General features: G+C 46.0%; 1 protein-coding gene across 6 annotated transcripts in view; it reads left to right on the top strand.

The window, feature by feature from the left end:
* Positions 1 to 21,733, top strand: part of USP54 (ubiquitin specific peptidase 54) — a 176,818-nt gene that overhangs the window by 109,798 nt on the left and 45,287 nt on the right. For 5 of the 6 annotated variants that reach the window (XM_050959964.1, XM_050959966.1, XM_050959967.1 and 2 more), the window contains 3 exons: positions 4,165 to 4,296; positions 4,520 to 4,891; positions 18,473 to 18,704. In XM_050959964.1, the coding sequence (XP_050815921.1) occupies positions 4,165 to 4,296; positions 4,520 to 4,891; positions 18,473 to 18,704 (736 nt within the window). The remainder of the gene's footprint in view (positions 1 to 4,164; positions 4,297 to 4,519; positions 4,892 to 18,472; positions 18,705 to 21,733) is intronic. The other variant, XM_050959968.1, reaches the window with a different exon arrangement.

Below are 21,733 nucleotides of genomic sequence, written 5' to 3'. Positions count from 1 at the left end.
CAGTTAAACAATATCTGTTTAAATGCAGACCAAGGCATATTGGCATAGGGGTGCTCTTTGAAGTGCTGGCATCTGGTGCATTATGGCCCACAATCTATAGCATGGTGCAGCTGTACAAAGCACTATTTCAAAACGTTATCAGTGGGTGGCATGTGCAAGTCCCTGCATTCAAGTAGATGAGGCTGTATGGGAAGGGAGCCCACACTATTGGGACCTGTATGTGGTTATGAGGGAGTTTCTGCTTAAAGAGGACAGCAGTGAGGATGGGTATCCGTCTGCACTGGGGGAGGAGAGAGGTCAGAGGATAGCTGTCTTCCTGTACTGTGGAGGCAAGTTTGTGGGGATCTGGAGTGAGACGAGAATCTGTGCTATGGAGGAAGCTGTGTGAGGGGTATTGTGGGAGAATCTAATAGGAGATAGTGTGGAGGTCTCATGTAGAGCTACCCTGTCAGCTGTGGCCTGTGCTTGTCACAAAGCATCCAGCCTGTGACCTGGCCAGTCTGTTCCTGAAGACAGCACAGAGCTTTGATATTAATTTCTAATGAAGGACTACACTAGTTAAAAGAGCGGAACTTTCCATGTACCAAAAGGGTGACCTGTTAATAGTATATCTGTAAATTGAACTAATTTTGTGTGCACCAAACCCAATAAGTTTCACAATGGGGGCATACCTGTTAAATGAACAGCTCCTTGTTACACCAAAATTTCTCCAAACAGCACGTTTTGATACTATTTCACTCAGCAAGTTCTTGCCCTCCTGTTTGTAACAGTATACATGTACCCATCTGTGGTTCAAATCTTTACTTACAGTTCAGACCAGAGTTGGGGAAGGTATTTCTCACAATGAAGAATTAGACTTTGTGAAAGAGTAGATTTCAAACAGGTGTTCTTCGATGCTCTTTGATTCCTCACCATGCATTCAGTAACTGGCACTCCAAGCCTTTGGCTCTGGATGGTTGATATATTTTGTATTTCCAGGTTAAATGTTTGGCAGATAAGGCTGCTGCAGTAGTCCTAGATGAGAGAGAGACAGACAGAAGGGGAAATGTAGGGAAAAATTTGATAATGATGAAAGTCCAAAACTTATATTGATCTTCAGAGCAACAAAAAGCCTAGTTAACCTAAGATGCTGAGATATTATTTATATATCAAAATGACACAGATGTAATTAGAGAGGTCCTGCCCTGCAACACTTAACGTCAAAGTAGACAGAAGAGGTGAGGAGTGGGAGAGGGAACAAAAATACATGAGCAGATGAAATTCAACATTTATATTATTGGTTTCATGATTTGTGTAGTGACTTTCTCCTTTTATTTCTTCTCTTGCTAATTCTATCCCATATTTTTCCTCCAGCTCTTACCCCTCAGTTACTGCCTAATTCAAACCTGCCTCCTCTCTCTTGATCTAGTTTTCAGCTATATTCAGTCCCTGCCTACTAGCTAATCCCTACTTGGTCATCCCCCTTTGTCTTCTCCGTCCTCCTTCCTCCGTACTCAAGTCTTCCCCCCCAGAATTAATCTCTCAGCCTCATGCAACAGCTCAGCCATCAAATGCTGACTCCTGGGGCTGTAAAGGAGCCATCCCATCGCTCCTGTCAACTGCAGAATCAGTCTGTGAGAAAACTGGATTCTTCATTAATGGCCACTTCCCCCACTTCTCCACCCCAGAGTTCTGTGGACCCCATCCCACATCGCCCTCCTGGGAAGGAAGACCACTGGGGCCATGTGCCCTCAAACACCTGGGTACGTCAGGATGGGGATGGGTGGGGCTCACTGAATGGTTGAGCTAGCCCTCTGCCACTTCTGGCAGCCAATGCTGACAAGCTAAATAATGCATGAATTCTAACTTCTCTGCTCAAACTCCTAAGATCACATTGGGATCTGTCTCAAGTTATTTGGTTTCATTCCCTTCTCTAATGCTCCCAGCCTTTGGGCTATAAAGATACTTTCCATTTTTTTTTCCATAGAATAGTAGGATTGGAAGGAACCGCAGGAGGTCATCTAGTCCAACCCACTGCTCAAAGCAGGACTAATCCCCAGACAGATTTTTATCCCAGTTCCCTAAATGGCCCCCTCCAGGACTGAACTCACAACCCTGGGTTTAGCAGGCTAATGCTCAAACCACTGAGCTATCCTTCCCCTATGTGCATCACTGTTTCCCTATTAATCCATACAATTGCTTGAATGTGAGGCATCTAGTATGTAAAAATTCTCTTCAAGGGGTATATTTTGCATGTGTTCGTTGAAATCCTGTTTTGTTAATTTAGTGAATTCAGCAAAATTAATGAAAGGTGCTAGATGGACAGCTGTGGAGATTAAAATTCATAGCCCAGGTACAGCATGCACACAGATACTGCAAACTTTTCCCATGCTGCCTCACTAGTAGACTGTCCCTGGTCTGGAAGTACCGTGGTTAGCGGGACAAGGTAATTCAGGCTCCATGCTCATTTAGTACTTGGTGCCTCTGCTGAGACTGTGGCACATACTGTCCATACCATGACCTTGTCCAGTTTATGGATGAAAATATAGGAGAGTATTGGTAAAAATGTCAACCTCCCAGTCCACAGTGGCTAATTGTGCATTTTAGGACTAGATAAATATTAAATATTTGTACCATGTCTAAGAGCCCCAACTCTAGCAGCAGTGGTACTCTTTAAATAGCTGCTGTGACAACATTGGAAATGCCCTAACCTACCTTTGCTATCAGAATGGAAGAACATTTTTTTAAAGCTAGCTAAAGAAATTGTGCACTCTGAATGCAGTATGGGCTCCTTTTATCACCATGGTAACTGCTACAAGATATCTTATATCCTTATACACTGACAGAATAGCATTATGTGCCTGCTGTCATCCAAAGCTCATGTTGTGAAAGAATGAGTTCCCCCAAACCCACTTCACGGCATCTTTCCTGCTCAGGCACTTAAGCCCTAATTTACCTACCATTCCCCCCAGTCTTCGCCTCTCTTGTTCTTTCCGTATTTTCCCCACTTCCATATATATATATATTGCCTCTTTCTAAAGAGTACCTACTACAAAATCACACTCCTCCTTGGCTTCACAGATAAATTGAAACACAAGATGTTTCAATATCATTAGCCTCCATTTGGGTGGGTTGCCCTTGCATGCACACTGTCACATCTTTATTTGTTGATGTAGCACCTCTACCTGAAAAGCAGATTCTCCTTTTGCTTTAATATATTTTTTGCATTTTGATATTATTTATTTGAAAAGATGAATTCAAAAAGCTAATTGTAATGGCAAGTTCTGCGACACGGGTTCTCTGGAGAGAAATTGGATTGGAACCATCAGCTCCTCCCACAAAGTTGTCAGAGAATTGGAGTTTTCATTCACTACACCTATGCCAGATTGAAGTTGATGTTGGAAAGGCTGGAAAGCCTTTGGATCTCCTTCCCAAACTCCATCTTTGTCCTGTCCCTCTGCTTAGGAGCAGTCCTGATTTGGAATGGGACTGCTCATGTGAGTAAAGTCACACAAATGCATGTGTTTACAGATTTGGGGTCTTAGACTTGTAGGAACCACAAAGCTGAGTGCTTACACACTTGTAACTCTTATTGGTAATCTCAAGTCAAAAGATTTCAAACTTAATTAGAAAAATTATTGTGCTCATTAGCTTGGCAATAAATTGGTCTGAGGATGAGGCACTCTTACCAAAGGGCAAATCCTTACAGGGAAAATCTGTGCTAAATTGTGAACAAATATTTTCTAACTCAGTTGATCCAAAGAAAAGATTTGTGTGTAGTGTGCAAAAGAGAATTTGTGAGGAGAAGAAAATCAAACTAGCCATGTTTGTTTAAGAGCTGTGTGTGTTTGAGTGCGAGAGCTGCTGGAGTGTTGGTATTGCAAGATAATGGTGTCCCTGGAACATTATGAGGCAAGGCACAATCAACTGCTTCCCATCTCTGTGGATGATCTCTCTCATTTAACACAGTCCCTAGAGTTGCTTTGTTGCTCTTTTGTGACTATTTTTAAAAACTTTTAGGTGCAAATTATTTAAAGCAAATGACTTTGCTTACTAGAAGCTGCCAGTTAGCATTGGAGTGTCTGTACAGTTCAGGAAGAGTGAGAAGGGTCTACTATTCTTAGAATGCTGAACAACCAATCCAAAGGCTCTTGCCATCTAAACTATGTTCTCTTATTCTTTCAGGACACTTGACTGACAGTGAATGTAATCAGAAGCATATTTCCAAAAAGAGCTCACTGACTGACCGCAAGAGGAGTTCTAGCCGGTCTCGGCGGAAAGGGGATGAGATACAGTCATCAGGATACCACAGTGAAGGCAAGGGTCATTGTTTTAATTACTTCGTCACTCTGTCTGTGTTTTTGTGATTCTTTGTGTGTATGTGCACCTCCCTTGCTGTGTGTCTGCCAGTCTCTGTGTTTTGGCCTGTCTTGCCTTTGCTGATTTCCCTTTATGGCTTCAGAAAGATGTTGTGAATAGTGCTACCAGTTTAAAATGAAGTTATTTTTGTTCCTCTTGCGTTCTCTTTTGTATACTTCAGGAGAAACATTGAAGGAGAAACAAGCCCCCAGAACTACCCCTAAGCCATCCAGCAGCACCAGCAGACTTAGAGAGTTTAAAGAGACAGTCAGCAATATAATCCATAACCGACCAGCTCAGGCCAACCAAGGCTCTCCTAGTGGAGGGAATGTAGTGGGTCAGTCAAAGATACGGCGCCCAAAGAACTTGCCTGTGCGTTCTCAAGACTGGGAAATGGAGAGTACCAGCAGTGAATCCAAATCCAGTTCATCTAGCAAGTACCGTCCGACCTGGAGACCCAAAAGGGAGTCACTGAACATAGACAGCATCTTCAGTAAAGACAAGAGGAACCATTGTGGCTACACACAGCTAAGCCCCTTCTCTGAAGATGCAGGTCAGTTGGGGGAGAGAGATGAATGTTGCTGGGTTGTAACTGGAAAAATACAGTTAGGTGCAGAATTAATCATAACTATCAGCTGCTGTATGGAAACTATGTAGTGGCAGTGCCAAACTTTGTCAGACTCTTGAGCACACTCCCATCCTTTTCACACTAGTTGCTTTGGTGATGGTGAGGCGTTCGTATGAAGTCTGTGTATATGTATACACTGTGCAGTGTATATATTATTTTGAGTGTTTGTTCTCCAGGCTTGTATTCTGTTAAATTCCATTTCTGTGGAAGCAAAGACAAGGGATGCATCATTGTGTATACTGCTGAAACAGAGCCTGGACTGGGCTGCCAGGCACCTAAGAATTTGTATTGCGGGATGTTCTCATGCATTGGTCTCAGACATGTGCCCCAGGGCTGGCTTGCTCCCTCTGACCGGTGTATATATTCTGCGCCCTCTATCCTCCTCCTGCTAATCACAGCATATGCAGCATAATGTCTTGAACTAGAGAATGAAAGTGTTCCCCCTGCTAGCTACCATTCCCTATTCTGAGTGCCTGTCATGAGCACCTAGCACCTAACCTGTGGTTTACCTGGACCTGCCTCTCACTGCACCCGTAGATGGAGGCCAAAGGCCAGCTCTGCACTGCTTTGGGTTGGGAAGTCTCTGTTTGGAAACAAGAGCTCCTGACATCCACGGCTCCTTCTCCTGCTCTGAGAATGCAAAAAAGATCCATGCAGCTTTATTGTCTTGTTCACCATCCAGTTAGGGGAGAGAAATCCCCTAAGCCCTGCAAAGGGACTGGCCCATAAATGGCTGGAGCTGCTGAGTTCCATTCCATGGATGAGAAATGAGTGGGGGAGAGAATGCGTGTTGATGGATGACCAAGGTATTGTTGGGGAAACCTGAAGGGAACGAGAGGAGAGAGAGATGGAGGAAATTGATGGGGAGAATCTAGAAGTTAAGGAGGATTGGAAGGGATGAAGCAGTCATGGGAATGAGGATGAAGAAAACTTGAGGAAGGAGGGAGAGACCATTACTCATGGAAAGGACAGAAAAGGGGCATGAGAGGAACCAATCAAAGGCAAGTAGGAATGCACATTAAAATCAGAAAGGGGATAACACTGAAATGTGAAGGATTAGGAGAAGAAGCATAATGAGTTATATTAAAAAGTGTAATCAGAATCTGAATGCCAAAATTCTAAAATAGATTTCATATAATGTTTAATGCACAGTGCTGTAAAGAGCTAGATCAGCAGAGAATGGAGAATCAAAACAAAATCCTTGCTCCAAAAATCTTACTATCTAGTGCACAGGTGGGTACTAGAACACAAAACAGTTATGTGCACAAATGCAGAAAGTTACAGACAAGGAGAGATTCTTCTTCGAGGAGTGTCCCTTCAGGTGCTCTAGTTAAGGTGTCCTGACGCCCTGTGCTTGCAATCAGAGATTTGTGGTAGCAGTACCCGGTTAAGCAATGCACGTGCCGCTCCGAGTGGTTACATAGCAGTACACAGCCAACCATCCCCCAGTTCCTTTTCTGCCACGTTTAGCTTGAGTCAGAGTGGTCAGCAGTGCCCTCTCTTACTTCAGTTAGTTCGTAGTTCTTCTTTGAGTGATTGCTCATGTCAATTCCATTCTAGGTGTGTACACGCCCATCTGTGCAGTCGTTGGAGATTTTTGCTTAGTGGTATCTGTAGGGTTAGCTGTGGTGCTCTCTGGAGTGCCACACTCATGCAGCAGTACATCAGGGGCTGCCGGCCCTACACCCTCTCAGTTCCTTAATGCCAGTGGTGGTTAGTCAGAGGGCCTTCCTTGCTTAGCAAGTGCTAGTGTTTTTTTCATGCCTTAGGGCCTTTTGTAAATAGTTTGTGTATAGTGTTAGTTAAGTTAGGGTCGCAGTGGGGACTTTGCCTCAGGTGGGGCATGCCCCGGTCTCCCGGGTTTAAACCCTGCTCAGATTGCAACAGGCCTATGCCTGTTAGTGATCCCCATAGTAGCCATCTTAAGTGCTTGGGGGAGTCACATGTTAAGGATCAGTACCAGATCTGTAAGAACTTTTGGCCCCGAACCCAAAAAGAGTAAGATATTCGTCCCGGGGCCCTCCTGATGCAGTCTGCCCTTTACCTGGCTTCTGAGCCATCATGACAGGTCTCACTGAGCACCTCTTCCTCCATGCGCAGTGCACTGCCAGCACCCAGTTCCTCCTAGCACCGAGTGCCATCGCCGGTGCTGAAAAAGAAAACAAAAAAGTGCAGCTCCCCAGCTCCAAGCAAAAAGGCCCAAGGGTCATCAGCCAAGGGACCTGGGCCTACGCACCAGGATACTCTGGAACCACGTCCTTATGCCTCCCCGGTTGGGTTCCCCAGTCTCTTCAAGGTCTGTCACCAATTCTTGGAAGTGATATTGGATCCACACCCCTGCCGGCACTGTCATCGGCCTAGGCTCCCCAGGCGCAGAGAGAGTACAGGTCTCCACCTGGTCCACTGATGACTCTGGTGCTGCAGGACTCGGCTAAGAAGGCAAGCCAGCCACCAAGACCCCTGAAGGGGCAGGGGGAACACTGCTGGTCACCAGAGAGGAGGTGGCATTCTTGTTCGTCACGCCGAGGATCCAAGGCTCAAGGATCTGGGACCTGTCATCGGTCGCTCAGACTAGTGTCCAGTTTCCCTCAGTGTCACTCACCTGTATGGGGTCGATACTTCCCATACTGTTCCCAGCACCAGTTATCCTCCCATCGGTTGTCTTCTCAACGTCAGTCTTGATCGCTGGTGCAGTGGGAGCGTTCCTTGTCTCGGCACCAGTCTCCCCGTCACTGGTACCGATCTCCCCGGTACCGACACCAGTCGCCCACGTCTGGTCATCAGTTGCCAGTAGCCACAACCAGTAAACAAACCCAGGGACTGACAGACCTTCTCTCATCGCAGGAAGGCGATTCCTCTGGCGTGGAGGGCCAGTTCAGCCCATCGCCTAGGCCCCATTGGTGGGATTGGGCACCGGAACCCGCTCTCATCGCAGGAAGGCGATTCCTCTGGCGTGGAGGACCAGTTCAGCCCATCGCCTAGGCCCCATTGGTGGGACCGGAACCCGCACCATCGTCTGCGGCACCGTGGTGGCAGCACAGCCAGTGGCCAGCACAGTGGCCTTATTGGAGCATATGGGACATGATGATGCCCCCTTTACAGCGCTTTTTGTTCGCTGCATTGGAACTCCAGTCAGCAGCACCGATGGCACCAGGCTCAGTGCCGGGGGCCCATTCAGAGGTTGCAGTGGAAGAGCCTGTGCCCATCCCTTAGCCTCCCTCTCTAGCAGTAGTCGAAATCCTGGGACCTGTCCGGGTGATCCAGTCTTCCTCATCAACTCTGGATGAGGCAGTCACAGAACTTTAAAGGGCTAGCCTGCTGGATGATTTCAAGGAGTATCAGGCACTACTTCTGCGTATAGCCAAGAATTTGGGGCTGGAGGTGCAGGAAATGGTGGAGCAAGAGGACACTCTCTTCAATGTCCTCTCAGTCTCTACGCCCACCCGGATCACCCTACGCTTATATGAAGAGGTTCTTAAGATCGACAAGGCCCTATGACAAACCCCCTCTTCCATTCCTCCCACCTCCAAAAGGGCCAAAAAAAGTACTTTGTTCCAGCCAAAGGGTTTGAATACCTTTATACCCACCCACCCCCAGGCTTGTTGGTTGTGTCTGCGGCCAACGAGAGGGACAAGCACGGACATACCTCCTCAACTCACAAGTACTGCCAGCTTACAATTTTGACTGGTGAATCATCAAACCCTGTTTGGCAGATATAATTTTAATCTCTGGGGCAGTCTCAGAAAGTTCCAGGAATCCCTCCTGCAGGGTTTGATCCAGGAGTTCAGCACCCTGGTGGAGGAGGGCACCGCAGCAGGCAGATGCTCCCTGCAAATGTCATGGGATGTGGTGGACTCAGTGGCTTGGGTGGTCGTGTTGGCAGTGGTTATGCAGCACAGCTCCTAGCTCCAAACAGTGGGCTTCTCTCAGGAGATGTGGACCTTGATTCAGGACCTTCCTTCCCACAGGGTTGGTCTCTTCTCCGAGGAGACAAATGCCAGTCTGCATTGTTTGAAGGACACTGGAGCCACCCTTTGCTACTTGGGCTTGCATACACCACAGTCTGCTCATAAGCCCTTTTGGCCACCCCTGCCGCCAAAACCCTGGCAGCCCCTACAGGGCTCTCCTAGAAAGGACACTAATTTTAGCCATCCACGCCCTTCTTCCTCCTGTTCACTTGTACAACCTGGGCCTCCCAAACATGTAGGGGGCCAAAAGTGTTCATTTTAAGGGTGCACTCGAGAGCCATGCCTCAGTCATGCACCCGGGCTCCCCATCTCTTCCTCAACCGTCTCCACCCCTACCATTTGGCTTGATTGTGGGTAACCTCGGACCACTGGATCCTGAATATATCATCTTGGGGCTATACCCTGCAAAGTACGGCTTCCTCCCATCCCACCCACCCTCTTTCCCCTCCCTCTCCAGGGACCCTTCTCACAAGCAACTCCTTATTCAGGAGGTTGAAAAGCTCCTGTGCCTGGGTATTGTGGAGGAGGTTCCTCTGGACATGGAAAGAAAAGGATTCTACCCCCTCTACTTCCTAATCCTAAAGGTTAAAGGGAGCCTAAGACCCATCCTAGACCTGTGTCGCCTCAGCAAGTCTCTCAAGAAGTTGAAGTTCCAAATGGTCTCCCTGGTCTCCATCATCCTCTCACTGGATCCAGGAGACTGGTACGCTGCTCTCAACTTAAAGGACACTTACTTACTTGTGACCCAGGAATATGGAGAATGCCTGGCCTTGGTCTATGTCCCCAGCAGGCGCACCCTGGACCGAGTGATCACGGTGCCAAACCACATCCTTTCGTCCCTAGGTTGGTGGCTGTATCCCAAGTCGGTGCTGCCAGGGGTTCCCTGTCACTTACTCTGGTTTCAGACACGTCAGATCTGGGCTGGGGAGCCCACCTGGGTGAGCTCAGCAACCATGGCCATTGGTCTGAACATGACCTAGCCCTTCATATCAGTGTCAGGGAGCTCAGAGCAGTTTGCCTGGTCTGCCAGGCTTTCTTGTCACACCTAAAAGGCAAGGTGGTGCAGGTTGTCACAGACAATACTGCCACTATGTATTACATCAACAGGCAAAGTAGTGCCAGGTCTTCAGCCCTGTGTTGGGAGGCATTCATCTTCTGGGAGTTTTGTGTGGGGCATGCCATTCATCTGATAGCCACCCACCTGCTGAAACCAAGAATGTCTTGGCAGATCGCCTCAGCAGTACCTTCTTGTCTCGCCACAAATGGTCACTCCATCCAGAGATGGTCAGCCAGATCTTCCACAGATGGGGGACTTCCCAGGTTGACCTGTTCACATCCAGGCAGAACAGAAAGTGCCACGTGTTCTGTTCTCTGCAGAGCAGGGACAAAGGCTCCCTGTCAGACTCCTTGATTCCATGGTTGGGAACGCTAATGTACGCCTTTCCGCCTGTACCACAGATCCACAAGGTCCTGATAAAGTTGAAGCAAGACAGAACGAACGTCATCCTCATAGCCGCAGCATGGCCTCACCAGCATTGGTTCGGCATGCTGCTGAGTCTTTCGACAGCCACCCTGCTGTAGCTGCATCTTCGGCTGGACTTGCTGTCCCAGGATCATGGCAATCTGCGGCATCTGAACCTGGAGGGCTCTGCACTTGACAGCTTGGCTACTGCATGGCTAAGTCTGGATGAATGGGCATGCTCCGCTGCTATCTAACAGGTCCTGCTGGGCAGCAGAGAACCCTTCCACCAGGCTACTACTTGGCAAAGTGTTGGGCCTCAGATCGACATATTGGGGCAGAAGAGGCCCCGCTGCAGGACATCCTAGACTATCTGCTGCACGTTAAGCTTTAGGGTCTGTCGCTCTCTTCAGTCAAGGTCCACCTGGCAGCCATTTCAATGTTTCACCCTCCGTTTCAAGGCAGGATGGTCTTCGCCCATCCTATGACAATGCGGTTCTTCAAAGGTTTGGCGCACCTCTACTCACATGTCCGGGACCCGGTTCCCCCTTGGGATCTGAATCTTGTGCTGTAAAGGCTCTTGGGTCGTCCCTTCAAACCCTTGGTTTCCTGCTCTCTCCTGCTTCTCTCCTGGAAGGTTTCTTTCTTGGTCGCTGTAACTTCAGCCCACAGGTGTCCGAGATCAGGGTGTTTGCCTCGGAGCCGCCATATACGGTCTTCTACAAGAACAAGTCCAGTTGTGCCTGCACCCAGCTTTCCTGCCCAAGGTTGTTACCCAGTTTCATACAGGTCAAGATGTTTACCTACCACTGTTATGAGTTAACAAAGGTGCCCACGCTGGCAATTGTAATGGCTAACTTAACTAGGGTGCAGGCATCATCGGCAGCCTTCCTGGAACAGGTGCCAATCCAAGAAATCTGTCAGGCTACTACTTGGTTGTCCGTTCACATGTTTGCATCTCGTTATGCACTTACACAGCAAGCTTGGGATGACGCTGGCTTTGGCAGAGCAGTGCTGCAAGCCCGTGAACTCCGAGCCCACCTCCACTGGTACTCCTTGTGAGTCGCTCACAGAAGAATCAACATGAGCAAGCCCTCAAAGAAGAAAAAACAGTTACATACCTTGCGTAACGGTTGTTCTTCAAGATGTGTTGCTTATGTCCATTCCATTAGCTGCCTTCCTGCCCCTCTGTCGGAGTTGTCGTCAAGAAGGAACTGAGAGGGTGTAGGATCGGCAGCACCTGATATACCACCATATGGGAGCGCCACTCTAGAGGGCACCACAGCTGACCCTACGGAAACCATTAAGGCAAAAATCGCAACAGTTACGAAAGGTAGATAACCGATTTTTGTTCCTAATAGTGTTAGCTTAGTTGTAGTTAATTACCCTATTCCCTTTCCCTACTATAATTTTTTATTTCTTCATTTAAAATTTTTCTTTTTTCCTTTTTACCTTCCCCTGTCTCTCCGACAGGTACACAGTTATAGCCTCAAACAGAGTTTATCCCTGTTTTTTTTTCTGAGAGACCAATTCTCTCAGGTATGCCCAGCTCACCTGGCTTTAAACACTACCTGACTTGCAGACAGTCCATACCGGTCTCTTACAGCCACACACGGTTTGTCCACTGCCTCAGCAAGACACACATTACTCAAAAGTGCTCACACTGCAGAAAGCTGACACCTAGGGCAAGAAAAGCCAGGGCTCTCCAACTGCAGCTCCTCATGATTGAGAAATCTCTCAGGCCAGCCTCAACCCCGAATCCTGGACACCGCCTGGCCAACAGGTGCCAGTGGCAGCCTCTGACAGGGGTTCTGCTCCAACAACGGCTGGCAAGGAGCCTGTTCCAAGAAAAGCTACCAAAAAGCGGTCACAGACATCCCCACACCGAGAATCGCCTAAAAGAAAGCTATTTCCAATGGAAAAATCTGCCCAGGTACCAACAGCACCGAGTGTTCCAGACCATGTGTCACTGGAACGTCCAGCACCAAGAATTCCCGAAGAGCTAAAGACCCTATGTGGGCGAGCTCAAATGTAGATTTACACAGTGAAGAAAAACCTTCCAGCTCGGTACCCATGGACCCGAAGAAAATGTCTGCACTGAGCAGTACAGTGGTGCCATACAGCTCTAAATCCTCGGCACCAGCAGCTTCAATTCATACTCCTCGGTTGTTCACAGTGCCATCTCCAGCACCAAGCGTCACGGTTCTGCAGCAGTTCATGAGGCAAGTGGACCTGACAGTGGCCTCAACGCCTGAATTTCCTTTAATCGTTACCAAGGGTACCCCAGCCAGATCGGAACCAAGCCAGTTGTCTGTTCCCTGCATATCAGCCCCTCCTATCTCCAGTGATGAGGAAGAAGAGGCTGATGCAGTAAGATACGCTCCTTGCCACTCCTCACCCAAGCCTGGACTATCTCATCACCAACCACCTGCAAATATGCAAGGATGGTATAGTCACCCTTGGGCAATGTATAGGGCCCAACACCACAGACCCCTTAGCCCGCCCAGGTCCAGAACAGCATGATCCCCTTCACCAACTGTCCCAGCTCCCTCAGAAACACAAGAGGAAGAAACTGAGGAACATATGAGGACACAGCTGAACGTGACACTTTGCCGCCTACTCACTTCTCATTGTCATCAACGGACAAAACCATAATCACCTTCCACTATGGGGGATGATTTCAAATCCTTTCAGGACCTCTTCAAAAGGGTAGCTGAATCCCTAGACATTTCATTAGAACAGCTACCAGAAGCCCCGCATAAACTCGTGGACATACTCCAGGGATCCTCAACAGCATGGATAGCCCAGCCAATTAATGATGCAATCATGTAGCCTGCAAAAATATTTTGGCAGACACCTGCTATAGCACCACCCTCATGTAAGAGGGTTGACAAAAAATATTATGTGCCAGCAAAAGGGAATGAGTTTCTATTTACACACCCTGCACCAAACTCCTTAGTGGTAAAGACGGTCAACCAAAGGAGGAAACACCAGTCCCAAATGATCCCATACAATAAGGATTGGAAAAGGCTGGATCTGTTTGGATGGAAAGCCTATTCCTCAGCTACACTTTAGTTCCACATAGCCAGTTATGCACCCTGCTGGCTAAATATACACACAATCTGTTCTCTAAAATGTCAGAATATATTGAAAATTTACCTGATGACAAAAAAGACTAGTACAGGGCAAACAGTTCCAAAGGGTGTCTCATTGCCAGGATGGCCCTACAGGCCTCCCTTGACTCTGCATGCACGGCAATATGATCCATCATGATATCTGTGGTCATGCTCCGTGCATCCTCGCTCCACCTCTCTGGGTTCCCAAGAGAGGTCCAGGCAATGGTCAAGGACTTACTCTTTGAGGGTCAGAAACTATTTGCAGACAAAACCGATGTCATTACGCACCCTAAAAGACTAAAGGGCAACCTTAAAAACCCTGGGCATCTAAGTACCTGAAAACAAAAAGAAACAGAGTATGTTTTACACTCAGAGATTCAGGTCAACGCCATACTCTCAACCCCACAGACAGCACAATTAACGGCATAAACAAAGACAGAACAGACGTCGGTAGAACCAAAATCAACCTTCGACGTCTCAACACTCCACCTCCAGACAACAATTTTGAAAGTGTGGTTGAGGGCATGAGAGGTCCACGCTCTCTAATTCTGGAAGCAGGAATGGTTCCCCATCCATTCGGAGACAGTCTGTCACCATATTGCCTAGTCTAGCACACCATCACAACAGACAAATGGGCTTTAGAGATTATCCAAAGGGTTACTCAATCTCCTTTACTTCTATTCCTGCTACCTACTTCCCTTCTCTGTCCCTCTTCAGGGACACCCCCTCATGAGCACCTGCTGCAACAGGAAATAAACCACCATGCACAATTAGGTGCAGTGGAACCCGTACCATTGCAGCAGAGGGAGAGGAATTTTTATTCACACTATTTTCCAACTCAGAAAAAGACTGGCGGGTGGATACCCATCCTGGATCTATGCAAAATAAACAAATTCATAAGAACATGCTTCAAAATGGTGACTCTAACCACAATAATTCCGGCACTAGAGAAGGAGATTGGCTTTCAGCCCTCAACACCATACACTCATCATACAGAAGATTCCTGAGATTCACCCTAGGGAAACAACACATCCAATGCAGAGTACTACCCTTCGGCCTGTCCACTGCTCTGAGGGTCTTCTCCAAAGTTCTTGCTGTCATTGCAGTTCACCACCTCAGACCCAGAGTAATAATATTTCCATACCTAGACATCTGCCTCATAAAGGTACAAATGTGGCAAGAAGCAATAAATGCCACACAGAGCACAATATCTGTTTTCACGAACCTAGGGTTGCAAATAAATGCACAAAAATCCACACTGGTTCCTGTCCAAAAGTTGGAATTCATAGGAGTCTGTCTCGACTGTCTACAGCAACCGCAATGCTACCCCAGCAACATTTTCTCACTCGCCAATCTAATTTCAGTGGTGATGGACAGCCCACAAACATCTGTGTTTAGAACTCGTAGGGCATGTGTCTTCAACAATGTTTGTGGTCAAACATGCCAGCCTCCATATGAGATGCTTGCAGGCCTGTCTTCAAACAGTATACATACCGCACTCTCTCAACAGATGCCTCACAATGCCACACAGAGTAAAAGACTCTCTAACATGGTGGACACAACCTAAGAACATCTGTTCAGGAGTCCCTTTCCAACAAAGAACTCCAACCATGGCAGTCACAACTGATGCTTCCCTTGAGGTCTGGGGGCACACTTACTCAACAATACGTTCCAAGGCCACTGGTCCCCAGCGGAATCCAACCTGCACATAAATTTACTGAGCGAAAGGCAGTCTGAAATGCATGTGACCACTTTCTCCCTCTAATCAAGAACAATTCCATCAAGATCCTCACTGCCATGGGGGTGCACGTTTTACATGAATCGTCAAGGGGAAGCACAATCATACAGAGGCAATACGACTTTGGAATTGGTGCATCACCAATGACATAGAGATATCAGCATCCTATCTTCTGGGATGTCAGAATACTACAGCAAATGTAGTAAGCAGGGACTTCTCACAAACCTATGAGTGTGCGATGGATCCCGGAATTCTCAAATCCATATTTAAACTATAGAGGTTCCCTACCAAAGATCTATTTGCCACAACTGAGAATGTCAAGTGCCCAGAACATTGCTCCATGGCGGGATTGGGACAATAATCCCCAGGTGGCACCGCTGATGTACGCATTCTTCCAACCCCACTCCTAAACTGTGTCATTCACAAGATCAAACAGGACAAATCCAGGGTCATTCTTTTAGCACCTACATGGCCCAGATAAATGTGGTCCCCATACCTGTTTCAGATGGTGATGAAACTGCCTTGAACCCTTCCCGTAGTACCTCACCTTGTATCACAAGATGTGGGACATCCCAGCCTCACAGTACTCCATCTGAAGGCCTGGTTACTCTCTGGCTGACAGGGGTCGAGGAGGCCTGTTCAGAGGAAGTAAAAGATCTATTACTGAACAGTCAGAGACCAAGTACAAGGAAGATGTATGTCCGTAAGTGGAAACGATTCTGCACCTGGTGCCAAGATAAACAGATCTTACCACAATCGTCCCCCCTACCGAGGATCCTGGACTATATACAAGGTCTTTAAAAATCAGTGCTATCCACAAGCTCCATCAGAGTACACTTGGCTGCTATTACCTCCTTTCGTGACAAGGTGGATGAGGTCACTATATTCGCTCAACTGACAATTAAACATTTCCTTAAAGGCATTGAAAACACTTATCCCACAATAAGAAACCCTACACCCATGTGGGACCTCAGCCTTGTTCTACACAGACTCATGGGAAAGCCATTTGAACCCTTTGCAACCTGCTCTTTGTTGCACTTATCCATGAAGGTGGCTTTTCTCACTGTCATCACGTCTACCAGACAAGTGGGAGAATTAGGTGCCCTAATGGCACACCTTATACAACATTCTTTAAAGATAAAGTAATCCTATGACTACATCCCAAGTTCCTACTCAGTCGCTTCCCCCTTTCATTTGAACCAACCCATTTATTTATCTGAGTTTTACCAAAGCCACATGTGGGCCGGAGGGAGGCCTCACTCCACACATTGGATGTTCACAGAGCATTAGCTTTCTATATTGAAAGAACAAAAACGTTTAGAAAATCACCAAGACTATTTGTTTCCATAACAGAACACTCGATGGGTCAAACCATCTCCAAACAGTGACTATGCAAATGGATATCAGGATGTATTCAATTGTGCTACCAAAGCTACAATCTACAACCTCCAGTGGGAGTTTGCAAGCACTCCACCAGAGCACACGCAACATTCATGGCCTTTCTCAATAATATCCCTATCACTGACATTTAGTAAACACTATGATATTGAGCAACAATCAGCATCAGATGCTCACTTTGGGCTCATGGTGTTATCCACCATCAATAATGCAACTCCAAAGCCCTTCCCCTCCACTATGGGACACTGCTCAATAGTAACCTAAAGTGGAGCATCCACAAGGACACTCCTCAAAGAATCATAGAAGATTAGGGTTGGAAGAGACCTCAGGAGGTCATCTCATTCAACCCCCTGCTCAAAGCAAGACCAACCCCAACTAAATCATCTCAGCCAAGGGTTTGTCAAGCGGGCCTTAAAAACCTCTAAGGACGGAGATTCCACCACCTCCCTAAGTAACCCATTCCAGTGCTTCACCACCCTCCTAGTGAAATAATGTTTCCTAATATCCAACCTAGACCTCCCCCACTGCAACTTGAGACCGTTGCTCCTTGTTCTGTCATCTGCTACCACCGAGAACAGCCGAGCTCCATCCTCTTTGTAGCCCTCCCTTCAGGGGGTTGAATGTGACTATCAGATCCCCCCTCACTCTTCTGCAGACTAAACAAGCCCAGTTCCCTCAACCTCTCCTCGTAAGTCATGTGCCTCAGCCCCCTGATCATTTTTGTTGCCCTCCGCTGGACCTTCTCCAATTTGTCCACCTCCTTTCTGTAGTGGGGGACCCAAAACTGGATGCAATGCTCCAGATGTGGCCTCACCAGTGCCGAATGGAGGGGAATAATCACATCCCTTGATCTGCTGGCAGTGCTCCTACTAATGCAGCCCAATATGCCATTAGCCTTCTTGGCAACGAGGGCACACTGCTGACTCAAATCCAGCTTCTAATCCACTGTAATCCCCAGGTCCTTTTCTGAAGAACTGCAGCTTAATCAGTTGGTCCCCAGCCTGGAGTGGTGCATGGTATTCTTCTGTCCTAAGTGCAGGACTCTACACTTGTCCTTGTTGAACCTCATTAGATTTCTTTTGGCCCAATCCTCCAATTTGAAGAAGAGGAGGAGGTTACTCACCTGGTGCAGTAACTGAGGTTCTTCAAGGTGAGCATCCCTATGGGTGCTCCACTATCCACCCTCCTTCCCTCTACTTCAGAGTTTCACGTAGATTCTCTGGAGTAGAGAGGGAATGGGAATGGTTGGCTGCACACCACTATGTAACCTCTTGGAGCAGTGTGAGATGGCTACGGCACGTGCACAGCCCAACCGGGCACTGCTACCACAAATCTTAAATTACAAGCGCAGGACGTCAAGACACCTAAAGCGGAGCACCCACAGAGAAAATCATCTTGAAGAACCTCAATTACTGCACAAGGTAAGTAACCTTCTCTTTCCCTTCCTCTAGTGAACTATATCCCTCTTTCTGGCTTTTACTATATTCACCTTGACAGGGATGAGTCAAACTCCTGGCTCATAGATTTTGTTCTCCTTTGGATGAAGCAGGTTCCACTAAATGGCAGGTATTTAAAAAGAAATTAGTTTAGGGAGAATCCACATGAGACTAAAGCTTTATTTCCCTTGATCCTCTGGAAATGACTTTGTTTTTAGAGATGCTATAAAGATATTGTCTAGGCTTCTTGAAATTGGCTGGACAATTTGATCCCTGGACACAGAAGCAGCACATTTGGTTTAAACGTGGTTAAGAATTCAGAATACTAGCAGGTAACTTGATGGAATTAAACCTGACTCTTCTGCCATCCCATATTTTTTTCTTTTGACAGCCAAAGAATTCGCAGAGGACGAGCTGAAGGAACCAGCAACTCAAGGAACAAGGCCAAACCAACTAAACATCAGGTATAAGCGCTGGGGTCGAGGTCGGGGCACCCAGCAACTGATGGATCAGCAACCTCGTCTGATCCAAAGGATGGAATCTGGCTATGAGAGCAGTGAACGCAACAGCAACAGCCCAGTCAGTCTGGACATGCCCTTGTCTGAGAGCTCAAGGACACACAGGTAGATTTTAATAAAGTGCACTCTTGCCACTTTTGCTTCTCTTATGGCCCTGTACACTAGGACCTCTGAGAACTAAACTGTAATTCTACAATAACAAACTTAAGTATTGACCTTCAATCCCAGCCTGCAGTTCTTGTAGAGTGTGATGCAGGTAGATTATGGGAAATAGGAAGCTGGGTATATTGTGTCACTTCAGTCTTCCCTTTTTGGATGGTCATTTATTTGTATGGTTCATGATTGAGAGGAACGATTTCAGGAGTGTATCTCAACCAACTACAGGGGGGAATTGGGATTAAGAAGATGGATGTACATACAGAGTTCTGTCCTTAGGCTCTGTCAAAAACTAAAGTTGCAGGATGCTAGCATCAAGGAGACAGTTTGTTTTAAATTTAGAAGATGTCTATTACTGTGCTTTCCATGTCAAGAGTTAATCAGCGCTGTTATCTTTGTCTCAGTTAAATTACTGTCTGACAGTGAGAATCCCTGTGTCAGGCTCTGATCTGGAGCATTTGTACTGTTAATGGACTGACATGAGACCATGTCTGCTTGAGGACTTCGTTGGGACCTTGTGAGTGGTTTAGAATAAATAGCATGCATAAATAATAGGGCTGTCAATTAATTGCAGTTAACTCACGCGATTAACTAAAAAAAAATTGTGATAAAAAAATTAATTGTGATTAATTACACTGTTAAACAATAGAATACAAATTGAAATGTATTAAATATTTTGGATGTTTTTCTACATTTTCAAATGTATTGATTTCATTTACATCATAGTATGCAAAGTATACAGCACATATTTGCACTGTAAAAATGATAAACAAAAGGAATATTTTTCAATTCACCTCATACAAGTATTGTTGTGCAATCTCTTTATCAAGAAAGTGCAATTTACAAATGTAGATTTTTTTTTGTTACATAACTGCACTCAAAAATAAAACTATGTAAAACTTTAGAGCCTACAAGTCCACTCAGTCCTACTTATTCAGCTAATTGCTCAGACAAACAAGTTTGTTTACATTTACGGGAGGCAATACTGCCCATTTCTTATTTACAATGTCACCTGAAAGTGAGAACAGGTGCTCACATGACGTTGTAGCTGGCATTGCAAGATATTTATGTTTCTGATGCACCAAAGATTCATATGCCTCTTCATGCTTCGGCCATTGTTCCAGGGGACATGCTTCTATGCTGATGATGCTCATTAAAAAAATAATGCGCTAATTAAATTTGTGAATGAACTCCTTGGGGAAGAACTGTATGTCTCCTGCTCTGTTTTACCCTCATTCTGCCATATATTTCATGTTATAGCAGTCTCGGATGATGACACAGCACATGTTCATTTTAAGAACATTTTCACTGCAAATTTGACAAAATGCAAAGAAAACAATGTGAAATTTCTAAAGATAGCTACAGCACTTGACCCAAGGTTTAAGAATCTGAAGTGCCTTCCAAAATCTGACAGGGACAAGGTTTGGAGAATGCTTTCAGAAGTCTTAAAAGAGCAACACTGTTCTCTAGGATGGTGGTTGAAGCATCCAGGGAAATAATCTGTAGCACATCTGGCATGCCAGCTACAACAGTGGCATGCAAATGCCTGTTCTCACTTTCAGATGACATTGTAAACAAGAAGCAGGCAGCATTATTTTCTGCAAATGTTAACAAACCCGTTTGTCTAAGTGATTGTCTGAACAAGAAGTAGAACTGATTGGACTTGTAGGCTCTAAAGTTTGAGATTGTAGAAAATGTAGAAAAATATTTAAATAAATGGTATTCTATTATTGTTTAACAGGACGATTAATCACTATTAACTGTGATTAATTTTTTTCATCACTTGACAGCCCCAGTAAATAAATATACTTTTCAACCTTCATCTCTGGTGCCTGTGACTACTGAATAAAAAGAGATCACACTCAGGGTTTTACAAAAGAGTTGTTTGTGTAGATCTTAAAAATTTGTTTGGAACAGTTAACTCTCCAGAGCATGGTTTTGGCATGTATTACTTGCTTAGGGTCTTCTAAGGAACCAGTAAAAAGAATGAGGAATACTTGTGGCACCTTAGAGACTAACAAATTTATTTGGACATAAGCTTTCATGGGCTAAAGCCCACTTCATCAGATGCATGCAGTGGAAAATATAGTGGGACATGTATACATACAGAGAACTTGAAAAAATGAGTGTTGCCATACCAACTCTAATAAGACTAGTCAATTAAGGTGGTCTATTATCAGCAGGAGAAAAAAAAACTTTTGTAGTGATAATCAGGATGGCCCAAGTCCAACAGTTGACAAGAAGGTATGAGTAACAGTAGGAGGAAAATTAGCATGGGGAAATACTTTTTACTTTGTGTAATGACCCATCCACTCCCAGTCCTTATTCAAGCCTAATTTAGTGGTGTCCAGTTTGCAAATTAATTCCAGTTCTGCATTTTTTCGTTGGAGTCTGTTCTTGAAGCTTTGTTGTTGAAGAATTGTGAATTTTAGGTCTGTAATTGAGTGACCAGGGAGGTTGAAGTGTTCTCCGACCGGTTTTTTGAATTTTATAATTCTTGAAGTCTGATTTGTATCCATTTATACTTTTGTGTAGAGACTGTCTGGTTTGGCCAATGTACATGGCAGAGGGGCATTGCTGGCACATCATGGCATATATCACATTGGTAGATGTCATCTTCAGTAGAGAAATTCCCTGCATCTCCGTAGTTTCGAGGAATTGAGGATCTATACAGTGATACTTGTAGAAAAAGGGCAGATTGTGACATAGCTGCAGTTGCTATTTTCTGCAAGCTGTGTTCTGCAGGGAGCCACATTCACCATCATTCCTTTTGAGAGCTCTTTTTACCCTTTTGTAAAATAAGGAGACGAAGGGTACGTATACACTACATGCCGGATTAGCGGGTAGTGATTCATCTATCGGAGATCCATTTATCGTGTCCAGTGTAGACGCGATAAATCGATCCCCAGTCACTCTGCCGTTGACTCCTGTTCTCCACCGCAGCTGAGGTGGAAGTGGAGTTGATGGGAGAGCTGCGA

The sequence above is a fragment of the Gopherus flavomarginatus genome, chromosome 6, assembly GCF_025201925.1.
Source record: "Gopherus flavomarginatus isolate rGopFla2 chromosome 6, rGopFla2.mat.asm, whole genome shotgun sequence".
Taxonomy (NCBI): Eukaryota; Metazoa; Chordata; order Testudines; family Testudinidae; genus Gopherus; species Gopherus flavomarginatus.
This window is presented reverse-complemented; position numbering and strand designations above follow the sequence as displayed.